The 13,903-nt window shown below is 50.1% G+C and overlaps 1 protein-coding gene across 4 annotated transcripts in view; it reads left to right on the forward strand.

The window, feature by feature from the left end:
* The window catches only part of LOC115080591 (cdc42-interacting protein 4-like), a 44,839-nt gene extending 34,195 nt beyond the window's left edge, over nucleotides 1-10,644 (forward strand). For 3 of the 4 annotated variants that reach the window (XM_029584846.1, XM_029584845.1, XM_029584847.1), the window contains 4 exons: nucleotides 632-764; nucleotides 3,583-3,704; nucleotides 6,562-6,692; nucleotides 7,319-10,644. In XM_029584846.1, coding sequence (XP_029440706.1) covers nucleotides 632-764; nucleotides 3,583-3,704; nucleotides 6,562-6,692; nucleotides 7,319-7,467 — 535 coding nt within the window. In that variant the 3' untranslated portion in view covers nucleotides 7,468-10,644. The remainder of the gene's footprint in view (nucleotides 1-631; nucleotides 765-3,582; nucleotides 3,705-6,561; nucleotides 6,693-7,318) is intronic. The other variant, XR_003853603.1, reaches the window with a different exon arrangement.
* Nucleotides 10,645-13,903: the final 3,259 nt, after the last annotated feature.

Here is a 13,903-nt window from a genome sequence, read left to right on the forward strand (position 1 = left end):
CACATCTGCCTCTCCACCCCTCAGTGACCCTGCTTGAGATGCTGATCCAGCTAGTTTTGGGATGTGCACCCTTGCTGGTTTGCGGATTTGTCTCAGTTTTAGTTATTTTTATTTATTAAAATCTTATATTTCGTACACTTGTTGTTATATCCCATGTGGATTATGTATTAAAAAGACATATAATATAAACATACAATTCCTGTCAACTAAAACATTTACAACATTAAGACAATCTGTTACACAGATGGCAACAATTTGCAATGTAGCCCTTAGTTATGGTTGTGAAAGTATAATCATGTAAAGGTTTCCTGAAGGCACATGCTCTTAAGGGGTTAATGCCTGCCTCTTGCCGAGGATTCCTCGCAGGGCACTGCAGAGTTAAAAGCTCGGCTTCTGGACCTTTGTGGGTTGAAATCCTGAGAGCATGGGAATGGCTTGGACTATGAACGATGGTACCAGACTAACAGTTGTGCTGGGATTGGCCATCAGAGCCTCCCTGTTTATTCTGCCTCCCTGTTCTCTCCTTTTATTTGTACCTCTGGTTGCAGTTTTTAAGGGAAAGATCATACATAGCTCAACCCCCATCTCCTACTCAGCTTCACAGCTCCTTTCTCTCCCTCTCGCCCTGCAGAGATGCCTTACATAAAATGAAGGACGTTTACCAGAAATCCCCCCAGATGGGAAACCCTAACAGCCTCGAGCCAAAGATCACAGAAACCCTCAACGACATTGACAAATTGCAGCAGGAAATTCAGAAATACGAGGTGAGGATAATGGAAGTGGGGTTCTCTCTGTGCCTGAGCTGCAACTAACCTTGCGCAGCTTTGTGGCTCCAACAGGTACGGTGAGGGGCTCGGATGGGGGGGGGGGGGGGGTACTGAGTCGTGCAGGTACAGTGTGTGAAGCTCTCAGGGAGTGCTACAATGTGACAGGCTTGGAGCGGGCACTGTAGGACATTACAGGTACAGTGTAGGAGGGACTCAGGTGGGCTCTACAGGTATAATGTGAGAGGCTTGGAGCGGGCACTGTAGGACATTACAGGTACAGTGTGTGAGGGACTCAGGTGGGCTCTACAGGTATAATGTGAGAGGCTTGGCAGGTGCACTGTGGGACATTACAGGTACAGTGTGTGAGGGACTCAGGTGGGCTCTACAGGTATAATGTGAGAGGCTTGGCAGGTGCACTGTGGGACATTACAGGTACAGTGTGTGAGGGACTCAGGTGGACTCGGCAGGTATAATGTGAGAGGCTTGGAGCGGGCACTGTGGGACATTACAGGTACAGTGTGTGAGGGACTCAGGTGGACTCGGCAGGTATAATGTGAGAGGCTTGGCAGGTGCACTGTGGGACATTACAGGTACAGTGTGTGAGGGACTCAGGTGGGCTCTACAGGTATAATGTGAGAGGCTTGGAGCGGGCACTGTAGGACATTACAGGTACAGTGTGTGAGGGACTCAGGTGGGCTCTACAGGTATAATGTGAGAGGCTTGGAGCGGGCACTGTGGGACATTACAGGTACAGTGTGTGAGGGACTCAGGTGGGCTCTACAGGTATAATGTGAGAGGCTTGGAGCGGGCACTGTGGGACATTACAGGTACAGTGTGTGAGGGACTCAGGTGGGCTCTACAGGTATAATGTGAGAGGCTTGGCAGGTGCACTGTGGGACATTAAAGGTACAGGGTGTGAGGGACTCAGGTGGGCTCTACAGGTATAATGTGAGAAGCTTGGCAGGTGCACTGTGGGACATTACAGGTACAGTGTGTGAGGGACTCAGTTGGGCTCTACAGGTATAATGTGAGAGGCTTGGCAGGTGCACTGTGGGACATTACAGGTACAGTGTGTGAGGGACTCAGGTGGACTCGGCAGGTATAATGTGAGAGGCTTGGAGCGGGCACTGTGGGACATTACAGGTACAGTGTGAGGGACTCAGGTGGGCTCTACAGGTATAATGTGAGAGGCTTGGCTGGTGCTCTGTGGGACATTACAGGTACAGTGTGTGAGGGACTCAGGTGGGCTCTACAGGTATAATGTGAGAAGCTTGGCAGGTGCACTGTGGGACATTATAGGTACAGTGTGTGAGGGACTCAGGTGGACTCTACAGGTATAATGTGAGAAGCTTGGCAGGTGCACTGTGGGACATTACAGGTACAGTGTGTGAGGGACTCAGTTGGGCTCTACAGGTATAATGTGAGAGGCTTGGCAGGTGCACTGTGGGACACTACAGGTACAGTGTGTGAGGGACTCAGGTGGGCTCTACAGGTATAATGTGAGAAGCTTGGCAGGTGCACTGTGGGACATTACAGGTACAGTGTGTGAGGGACTCAGGTGGGCTCTACAGGTATAATGTGAGAAGCTTGGCAGGTGCACTGTGGGACATTACAGGTACAGTGTGTGAGGGACTCAGGTGGGCTCTACAGGTATAATGTGAGAGGCTTGGAGCGGGCACTGTGGGACATTACAGGTACAGTGTGTGAGGGACTCAGGTGGGCTCTACAGGTATAATGTGAGAGGCTTGGAGCGGGCACTGTGGGACATTACAGGTACAGTGTGTGAGGGACTCAGGTGGGCTCTACAGGTATAATGTGAGAGGCTTGGCAGGTGCACTGTGGGACATTACAGGTACAGTGTGTGAGGGACTCAGTTGGGCTCTACAGGTATAATGTGAGAGGCTTGGAGCGGGCACTGTAGGACATTACAGGTACAGTGTGTGAGGGACTCAGGTGGGCTCTACAGGTATAATGTGAGAGGCTTGGCAGGTGCACTGTGGGACATTACAGGTACAGTGTGTGAGGGACTCAGGTGGGCTCTACAGGTATAATGTGAGAGGCTTGGAGCGGGCACTGTGGGACATTACAGGTACAGTGTGTGAGGGACTCAGGTGGGCTCTACAGGTATAATGTGAGAGGCTTGGAGCGGGCACTGTGGGACATTACAGGTACAGTGTGTGAGGGACTCAGGTGGGCTCTACAGGTATAATGTGAGAGGCTTGGCAGGTGCACTGTGGGACATTACAGGTACAGTGTGTGAGGGACTCAGGTGGGCTCTACAGGTATAATGTGAGAGGCTTGGCAGGTGCACTGTGGGACATTACAGGTACAGTGTGTGAGGGACTCAGGTGGGCTCTACAGGTATAATGTGAGAGGCTTGGCAGGTGCACTGTGGGACATTACAGGTACAGTGTGTGAGGGACTCAGGTGGGCTCTACAGGTATAATGTGAGAAGCTTGGCAGGTGCACTGTGGGACACTCAGCTGTTCAGGTGAAGGGGGCATTGTGTAAGGAGCTCAGGGTGCATTATGGGATGTTTTAGATTGGCACTCAGGGTGCACTGTGGGATGGTCTCATGAGTCCGTGGTGGCTGTACTGGAGGTCACAGTGTGCACAGAGGTTTTCTGAGGTGGTGCTTAGATTGGCACTGGGGAGGGCACACATGGTTAACACAGGCATGTTTTGGGTTGTTGTGAAGGGTGCTCAGGGTGTTTTGGACTGGCAGTGTGGGAGTAGTGGAAAGCACTTGGGATGCGCTGTGGTGTGTGTTGGATTCTGTCTGCTATAAGGCTTTTATTCCTTCTTTCTTTCCTAGTCTTGGCTATCGAATGTGGAAAGTCGCATGAATAGCCGTGGTGACACTATTACGAGGTACACGGGACATTCCGAGCGCACCTCCACCCTGAACAACAGCACTAGCTCCCTCGAGAAAGACAGGTAAGGCATTGCACCGCTCCTGCTCAGGCAAAGCGTTCTCGCCTTCATAAAATGGCTTTTTCCTTACTGTCCTGGGAGTGGAATGTAGAAGGATCTCCCTGCTGTGCAGACCTTCCTCTAATTTTATTTATTCAGAATTCTTTATAACCTGCAATTCCTTATTTGTTCAATGCAGATAAAATCATTCAATGTACATAATAAAAACAAAAAATAGATCACATCATAAAATTAAAAACAGCAAATTCTCATGTAACATAAATGTGCACTGGTATTTCCTTACAACAGTCTCGTCTGCAGTGCCCGTAAGCACAACTCTGAAGATGCCTGAGCAAACAAACACTTCTTTACTTTTCTTGGAAGTTTTTTGTAATTTGCTTCCATCCTCAGCTCCAGTGGAATATTATTCCATTGTACTGGCCCCATACTGAAAAGACATGCAACCAAATTTGCTGCAGCCTACATTCCCTGTTTGATGGAAGGCACAACAGTTCTCGAGTTAGCGAGCGCAAAGTACGCTATGGAATATGTTCTGGCAAACATTGAACCGCCTCATAAATTGCCCCATGCACCAAAGAGAGTAACTTAAATTGAGATCTTTGTACAATAGGCAGCCAATGTAATTCCTTCATATAATTCTTTACAATGCTGTCCCATCCTGGAGGAGGAGGGGAACGCCGTTTGACAAGGGAAGGGCTTGGGATATCACAGGCGCTGGATTGTGACATCACTAGAAGAGATGGTAGAGGGCTGGGAGATCACAGGTATTGGATTGTGACATCACTAGAAGAGATGGGGGAAGGCTGGAATATCACAGGTGCTGGATTGTGACATCACTAGAAGAGATGGGGGAGGGCTGGGAGATCACAGGTGCTGGATTGTGACATCACTAGAAGAGATGGTAGAGGGCTGGGAGATCACAGGTATTGGATTGTGACATCACTAGAAGAGATGGGGGAGGGCTGGAATATCACAGGTGCTGGATTGTTACATCACTAGAAGAGATGGGGGAGGGCTGGGAGATCACAGGTGCTGGATTGTGACATCACTAGAAGAGATGGGGGAGGGCTGGAATACCACAGACATTGGATTGTGACATCACTAGAAGAGATGGTAGAGGGCTGGGAGATCACAGGTGCTGGATTGTGACATCACTAGAAGAGATGGTAGAGGGCTGGGAGATCACAGGTGCTGGATTGTGACATCACTAGAAGAGATGGTAGAGGGCTGGGAGATCACAGGCGCTGGATTGTGACATCACTAGAAGAGATGGGGAGGGCTGGAATATCACAGGTGCTGGATTGTGACATCACTAGAAGAGATGGTAGAGGGCTGGAATATCACAGGTGCTGGATTGTGACATCACTAGAAGAGATGGGGGAGGGCTGGAATACCACAGACATTGGATTGTGACATGACTAGAAGAGATGGTAGAGGGCTAGGAGATCACAGGTGCTGGATTGTGACATCACTAGAAGAGATGGTAGAGGGCTGGGAGATCACAGGTGCTGGATTGTGACATTACTAGAAGAGATGGTAGAGGGCTGGAATATCACAGGTGTTGGATTGTGACATCACTAGAAGAGATGGGGGAGGGCTGGAATACCACAGGCGCTGGATTGTGACATCACTAGAAGAGATGGGGGAGGGCTGGAATATCACAGGTGTTGGATTGTGACATCACTAGAAGAGATGGGGGAGGGCTGGAATATCACAGGCGCTGGATTGTGACATCACTAGAAGAGATGGGGGAGGGCTGGAATACCACAGGCGCTGGATTGTGACATCACTAGAAGAGATGGGGGAGGGCTGGAATACCACAGGCGCTGGATTGTGACATCACTAGAAGAGATGGGGGAGGGCTGGAATATTACAGGCGCTGGATTGTGACATCACTAGAAAAGATGGGGGAGGGCTGGAATATTACAGGCGCTGGATTGTGACATCACTAGAAAAGATGGGGGAGGGCTGGAATATCACAGACATTGGATTGTGACATCACTAGAAGAGATGGGGGAGGGCTGGAATACCACAGACATTGGATTGTGACATCACTAGAAGAGATGGGGGAGGGCTGGAATATCACAGGCGCTGGATTGTGACATCACTAGAAGAGCTGGGGGAGGGCTGGAATATCACAGGCGCTGGATTGTGACATCACTAGAAGAGATGGGGGAGGGCTGGAATATCACAGGCGCTGGATTGTGACATCACTAGAAGAGATGGGGGAGGGCTGGGAGATCACAGGCGCTGGATTGTGACATCACTAGAAGAGCTGGGGGAGGGCTGGAATATCACAGGCGCTGGATTGTGACATCACTAGAAGAGATGGGGGAGGGCTGGAATATCACAGGCGCTGGATTGTGACATCACTAGAAGAGATGGGGGAGGGCTGGAATATCACAGGCGCTGGATTGTGACATCACTAGAAGAGATGGGGGAGGGCTGGAATATCACAGACATTGGATTGTGACATCACTAGAAGAGATGGGAGGAGTCATGGGATATCACTGGAAGAGATGGAGAATGCTGGTGGAAAGGGGAGGGATGTGATATGGCTGGGGTGCAGAGCTACAGCCCCCCACCTCTCTAATCATTTGGATGCAACCGATGTTACAAAATGATTTTTGGTTGCAACACTCCTCAGAAAGGTGCTGTCTGTACAGCCTGGCATGCAAGGAATTCATTTAATAAAATAGTCTCGCTTTGAGAGAAATAGAAGAGTCTGGCCCATGTCTTGTCCGTGCTCCTGTGCCCGCACTCTGGCGATGTCTCCTCATCTCATGACGGCAGCACTGTTGGTGTTTTCCTCTGGAAATAGTCCATTCGAATGATGCCGTCTTCTGCTCTTTCTCTGCAGCCCAGAAACCCCTCACTCGGACGACAGCCAGGACCCTTTCAACCAGCCAATTTATACAGAATTTGATGAAGATTTTGAGGAAGAGGCGGCCTCTCCTATTGGCCAGTGCACAGCTCTCTACTCCTTTGAAGGTACTTGTGTAGTTTTCTTTGCCTGAGTCTGGCCACAGTCACTTTTCCTGGAGAGTTTCTCTCTGGATTTATCAGACATTGCTCAGGATCAGCTTCCTTCTCATTACCTCCACCTCCTCTTCCATGTGTGCCTAGCGCTTAGAGCAGCGGGAAACGAACCAGGGGTCAAATGGCACTGCCACCCTCCATTGCCTTAGGTACAGATTTAAATTGTGAGCTCTTTGGAGATGGGGAAATAGCTACAGTACCTGAACGTGATCCACCTGAAGTCCTGAAAAGCGGAATATAGATAAATAGCTCATTCTCCTAAACCTGAGAATTCAGTCCAGTTCTCTAGTGATAAAGCCACATTCTCATCCTTTCAGTACAGCGAGGCAGTTCCCAGCTCTGTCAGACGGTAAATGTGTGCAGCGCAGAGCGATGAACGGAAGGCGGGTCACACTAGGGTGATCGCATGAGATCCTGGCTTCCTTCTCTGGCTCGCTCCTGCATGGTTTACCCTGGTATAAACCTGGAGGGGGGGAGAGCAGCTTTTCCCAGCTGAGGTTATGGTCCCTGCCACTGTCCTAGCTCACAGGCCCTCTCTGGGCTGCCCTAACTTGACCTTCTCATCTCTTGTGCCTCAGGATCTGGTGAAGGAACGATTGCCATGAGCGAGGGGGAGGAACTGAGTCTGATGGAAGAGGACAAAGGTGACGGCTGGACGCGTGTTCGGAAGAGCAAGGGGGCAGAGGGCTACGTGCCCACATCCTATGTTCAAATCCATCTAAAATAGATGACGTAAACAAGACACAATTGGTTGCCCAGGTCCACAGGGGAAGAATGGATCACAGCAGAGGTGCTGGTATTGTAACTTTGTTATAGGAATTTAAAGCCATTGTCTCAGCTCACATTTTCAGTGCAGGCCACCCACAGTATAAGAGACGGGTGACAACTCTACGAGCTCCGAGCATCTGATCTCTGAGGCCTCCTGCCCCTGCATGGCAGCTCTCTGCTTCTGGCCTTGGAGACATTCTGACTCAGTGTGACGTGAGAGCTTTCCATTTCTGGCCTTGGATGTCATTTGTCATGATGGGACAGCTCTCTGCTTCTGGCCTCAGAGGTCCCCTATCATGACGTGACTGCTTCTTGTCTTGGAGGTCCCCTGTCCTTGTGTGTCAGCTCTCTGCTTCTGGCCTCGGAGGTCCCCTGTCCTTGTGTGTCAGCTCTCTGCTTCTGGCCTCGGAGGTCCCCTGTCCTTGTGTGTCAGCTCTCTGCTTCTGGCCTCGGAGGTCCCCTGTCCTTGTGTGTCAGCTCTCTGCTTCTGGTCTCGGAGGTCCCCTGTCCTTGTGTGTCAGCTCTCTGCTTCTGGCCTCGGAGGTCCCCTGTCCTTGTGTGTCAGCTCTCTGCTTCTGGCCTCGGAGGTCCCCTGTCCTTGTGTGTCAGCTCTCTGCTTCTGGCCTCGGAGGTCCCCTGTCCTTGTGTGTCAGCTCTCTGCTTCTGGCCTCGGAGGTCCCCTGTCCTTGTGTGTCAGCTCTCTGCTTCTGGTCTCGGAGGTCCCCTGTCCTTGTGTGTCAGCTCTCTGCTTCTGGTCTCGGAGGTCCCCTGTCCTTGTGTGTCAGCTCTCTGCTTCTGGCCTCGGAGGTCCCCTGTCCTTGTGTGTCAGCTCTCTGCTTCTGGCCTCGGAGGTCCCCTGTCCTTGTGTGTCAGCTCTCTGCTTCTGGCCTCGGAGGTCCCCTGTCCTTGTGTGTCAGCTCTCTGCTTCTGGCCTCGGAGGTCCCCTGTCCTTGTGTGTCAGCTCTCTGCTTCTGGCCTTGGAGACCTCCTGACCCACAGTGACAGCAATCTGCTTCTGGTCTTGGAGGTCCCCTGTCCTTGTGTGTCAGCTCTCTGCTTCTGGCCTTGGAGACCTCCTGACCCACAGTGACAGCAATCTGCTTCTGGTCTTGGAGGTCCCCTGTCCTTGTGTGTCAGCTCTCTGCTTCTGGCCTTGGAGACCTCCTGACCCACAGTGACAGCAATCTGCTTCTGGTCTTGGAGGTCCCCTGTCCTTGTGTGTCAGCTCTCTGCTTCTGGCCTCGGAGGTCCCCTGTCCTTGTGTGTCAGCTCTCTGCTTCTTGCCTTGGAGGTCCCCTGTCCTTGTGTGTCAGCTCTCTGCTTCTGGCCTTGGAGGTCCCCTGTCCTTGTGTGTCAGCTCTCTGCTTCTGGCCTCGGAGGTCCCCTGTCCTTGTGTGTCAGCTCTCTGCTTCTGGCCTCGGAGGTCCCCTGTCCTTGTGTGTCAGCTCTCTGCTTCTGGCCTCGGAGGTCCCCTGTCCTTGTGTGTCAGCTCTCTGCTTCTGGTCTTGGAGGTCCCCTGTCCTTGTGTGTCAGCTCTCTGCTTCTGGCCTCGGAGGTCCCCTGTCCTTGTGTGTCAGCTCTCTGCTTCTGGCCTCGGAGGTCCCCTGTCCTTGTGTGTCAGCTCTCTGCTTCTGGCCTCGGAGGTCCCCTGTCCTTGTGTGTCAGCTCTCTGCTTCTGGTCTTGGAGGTCCCCTGTCCTTGTGTGTCAGCTCTCTGCTTCTGGCCTCGGAGGTCCCCTGTCCTTGTGTGTCAGCTCTCTGCTTCTGGTCTTGGAGGTCCGCTGTCCTTGTGTGTCAGCTTTCTGCTTCTGGCCTTGGAGGTCCCCTGTCCTTGTGTGACTGCTTCTGGTCTTGGTGGTCCCCTGTCCTTGTGTGTCTGCTTCTGGCCTTGGAGGTCCCCTTTCCTTGTGTGTCAGCTCTCTGCTTCTGGCCTTGAAGGTCCCCTGTCCTGGTGTGTCTGCTTCTGGCCTCTGAGGTCCCCTGTCCTGGTGTGTCTGCTTCTGGCCTCGGAGGTCCCCTGTCCTGGTGTGACAGCTCTCTGCTTCTTGTCTTGGAGGTCCCCTGTCCTGGTGTGACAGCTCTCTGCTTCTGGCCTTGGAGGTCCCCTGTCCTGGTGTGTCTGCTCTCTGCTTCTGGCCTTGGAGGTCCCCTGTCCTTGTGTGATAGCTCTCTGCTTCTAGCCTGGGAAGTGTGAGTGCTTCGTCCTTTTGGGGGGGGAGAGGGGGGTTTCTGACAGTGTGGCGAGCTGATATATCTGGTAACAGACACCTCCAAGTCTCTAATTTAGTGAGGGATGCGATGGAACGTGAAAGGTGACGTTGTGGGAGCGGGTGGCCTGTTTATGTCTGTATGATGTGATGCAGGATGAGGTTACTGACGTAAGGAACTGGCAGTAGGTTTTGCTGCTTTAGGGCACCAGCGGTTCTGTGCTGCTTCTCCGCTGGACAGGATTCGGGGTTAGAGGGGAGGTGCATGCCCTGAGCCATCGGTAATTACCAGGGAGATGGTTGTGCTGTCAGCTTTCAGATGGGAGGGCCGCTCTCTCTTCCTTAATAGTGAAGGGGCCACCCCCACCCTCCCTAACTGCTCTGTCAGAGTGGGGGAGTGAGATCAGGTCACATCTAAGAGCTGGGGACCTCTGAGCAGAGGGGGAGGTAGAAGCATCTCTGAGGGCAGTAGCCCTGGGGAAGGACGAAGCAGGCGGCCTGGCTCTGTTTGTTCTCTCCTCAGCTCTGGAAGCTTTGCTGCGTTTGGTTTCTGTCTCCACCACATGCACTTTATGAAATGCAAGGAGGGACATAGTTCCTAAAGGAACGTACATCCACTTGCAAGATTCACCAGCAAACACAGTCTTGTGCCAGTGAATTGTATTATGAATTAATTATTTAACGTGTTAGTTTTTCTAATGGTGACCAGTACCTTAGCACTGTGGTGTTCCTTCTCCCTGAAATGTGTACAAATTGTCCTGCATTTCTGTGTCTGTGCTGGATCCTGGCTCTCAGGATCCCCATGCTCAGCCCCTGCAGTGTGTGATTATAGAAATCAACTTGTTCACCAGCCTGTGCCTTTATACACTGTGGAAAGATCTGTATTTTCTGCCTTGATGATAAATTTATAAATGATACAAAGCTGGCTCAGATGTTGACTGTGAGCTTTTTTCCGGAGCAGTGGTTTTCAGCCTTTTTTCTGTCGGGACACACCTGACAGATGGTTCTCACACGCATGACACGCTGAACACATGATTATCACGGGGCTAAATGTAAACTCTGTATCTCAGGAACCCCCTCAACCCCCAACAATGAGTACAGAACAGAACTAGGACATTTCTGTTCAATTTACCATACAAAAAAGATATTTCTGGTGTCATCTCAGTAACAGCAACAAACACTCTTCTACTAGACCCCTCCTTATGAAAAAAACAAAACAAAAAACCAGTAATTTACCAGCAATGTGTGTCCTGTTGACAAAACACAACAAATTAGATTGCTAGTAAAATACTTCACCTCGGTCACAGACACAGAATTGACCTTCACCAAGCACAGAGAGACTGCAAATTACAAATATGGAGAGACAAACTGGAATGGAAACAAAAAATAGCCACTCTGCATGCAATGCAAAACAGAAGAAATGGAAACAGAAATATAGCACCTAACAGACTCCCAGGATCTGCAATAATGCACACAGAGTAATGCGCAAAAAGTTAAACCTGCATTATGGAACTCAAACAATCCTATCTATGAAAGGGCAGCACTGCAAATATTACACCAGGCCCTAAACCCCAATACACCTCCTATCAGGAAAGCAGAACAAGCTGCTATAGATCCCCACACAGAAAGCACAAGCTTGCAGAATACCCTAACCTGGGTCACAGACGCAGAACACGGAAAGACCCTCACCCAATACAGAATACAGTGACCATCAAGTTAATGTTTTTGTGTTTCAATGCATACACTCAGTCTGGCTTCTTGCTGTTTCCAGTTCAGTTTTTGTCTCCACATTTCTATTTATACATTTCTCAAGTAAATATAAAATAATTCTAAAACTAGAATAATAAATATAATTAATGTTTCAAAACAACTGATAAATACAATAACATCCAATCATTAAAAAGTTCCAAAATTATTAAAAATTCTCTAAACAAAATATTTCAAACAGCAGATACATCACATAATACCCAATACTAAAAATGGCAGTCAATCAAGAAAGATAAACTTAAAAAGCCACCTTTACTTACCCTCTCCAGCAGCTCTCCTGCTCCTCTTTACCATGCAGGCCAAAAGCAGTCACCAGAAGGAGCAGTAACTGCTGAAGCTCTCATGAGGCTTTTGTAACTGCTGAAGCCTCATGAGAGGCTTCTAAGAAAACTAAAAGTCATGGGATAGGTGGCGATGTCCTTTCATGGATTGCAAACTGGTTAAAAGACAGGAAACAGAGAGTAGGATTAAATGGTCAATTTTCTCAGTGGAAAAGGGTAAACAGTGGAGTGCCTCAGGGATCTGTACTTGGACCAGTGCTTTTCAATATATTTATAAATGATCTGGAAAGGAATACGATGAGTGAGGTTATCAAATTTGCAGATGATACAAAATTGTTCAGAGTAGTTAAATCACAAGCAGACTGTGATACATTACAGGAGGACCTTGCAAGACTGGAAGATTGGGCATCCAAATGGCAGATGAAATTTAATGTGGATAAGTGCAAGGTGTTGCATATAGGGAAAAATAACCCTTGCTGTAGTTACACATTGTTAGGTTCCATATTAGGAGCTACCACCCAGGAAAGAGATCTACAGCGTCATAGTGGATAATACTTTAAAATCCGTCGGCTCAGTGTGCTGCAGCAGTCAAAAAAGCAAACAGAATGTTAGGAATTATTAGGAAGGGAATGGTTAATAAACGGAAAATGTCATAATGCCTCTGTATCGCTCCATGGTGAGACCGCACCTTGAATACTGTACAATTCTGGTTGCCGCATCTCAAAAAAGATATAGTTGCAATGCAGAAGGTACAGAGAAGGGCAACAAAATGATAAAGGGAATGGAACAGCTCCCCTATGAGGAAAGGCTGAAGAGGTGAGGGCTGTTTGGGGGGATATGATAAGTCTTGAACGGGTAGATGTGACTCTGTTATTTACACTTTCGAATAATAGAAGGACTAGGGGGCATTCCATGAAGTTAGCATGGGGCACATTTAAGACTAATTGGAGAAAATTCTTTTTCACTCAACGCACAATAAAGCTCTGGAATTTGTTGCCAGAGGATGTGCTTAGTGCAGTTAGTGTAGCTGGGTTCAAAAAAGGTTTGGATAAGTTCTTGGAGGAGAAGTCCATTAACGGCTATTAATGAAGTTTACTTAGGGAATAGCCACTGCTATTAATTGCATCAGTAGCATGGGATCTTCTTAGTGTTTGGGTAATTGCCAGGTTCTTGTGGCCTGGATTGGCCACTGTTGGAAACAGGATGCTGGGCTTGATGGACCCTTGGTCTGACCCAGCATGGCATGTTCTTATGTCCTCAGTCCTCTTCCTTAGAGCCTTCAACCAGGTGCACACACACACACACCTGATCAGTCTGTCTCTCTCTCACACACACCTGATCAGTCTGTCTCTCTCTCTCTCTGACACATCTGACCAGTCTTGCGTGCGCTCTCTCTCACACACACCTGACCAGACTCGCTTTCTCTCACACACTAGTCACTTCCCTAGCCCTGCAATGGTAAATAGGTAGCATTCAGCTGTTTGTCTGTGCTGTGATCATCGTGGCCTAGAGCAGTCAGCTGAGAATGAGGCCATGGGGATTTCCTGTGATGCACCTGTTTGGGAAATCCCAAGCCTTCCAGTCACCCTCCTTACACCCTGCACACACCCAGGCATGCCAGTCACCCTCCTCCATACACACAGGCAGAGCCCAGGCATGCCAGTCACCCTCCTCCATACACGCAGGCAATGCCCAGGCATGCCAGTCACCCTCCTCCATACACGCAGGCAGAGCCCAGGCATGCCAGTCACCCTCCTCCATACACGCAGGCAGAGCCCAGGCATGCCAGTCACCCTCCTCCATACACGCAGGCAATGCCCAGGCATGCCAGTCACCCTCCTCCATACACGCAGGCAATGCCCAGGCATGCCAGTCACCCTCCTCCATACACGCAGGCAGAGCCCAGGCATGCCAGTCACCCTCCTCCATACACGCAGGCAGAGCCCAGGCATGCCAGTCACCCTCCTCCATACACGCAGGCAGAGCCCAGGCATGCCAGTCACCCTCCTCCATGCACGCAGGCAATGCCCAGGCATGCCAGTCACCCTCCTCCATGCACGCAGGCAGAGCCCAGGCATGCCAGTCACCCTCCTCCATACACACAGGCAGAGCCCAGGCATGCCAGTCACCCTCCTCCATAC

This window comes from Rhinatrema bivittatum, chromosome 19, assembly GCF_901001135.1.
Source record: "Rhinatrema bivittatum chromosome 19, aRhiBiv1.1, whole genome shotgun sequence".
NCBI classification, from domain to species: Eukaryota; Metazoa; Chordata; class Amphibia; order Gymnophiona; family Rhinatrematidae; genus Rhinatrema; species Rhinatrema bivittatum.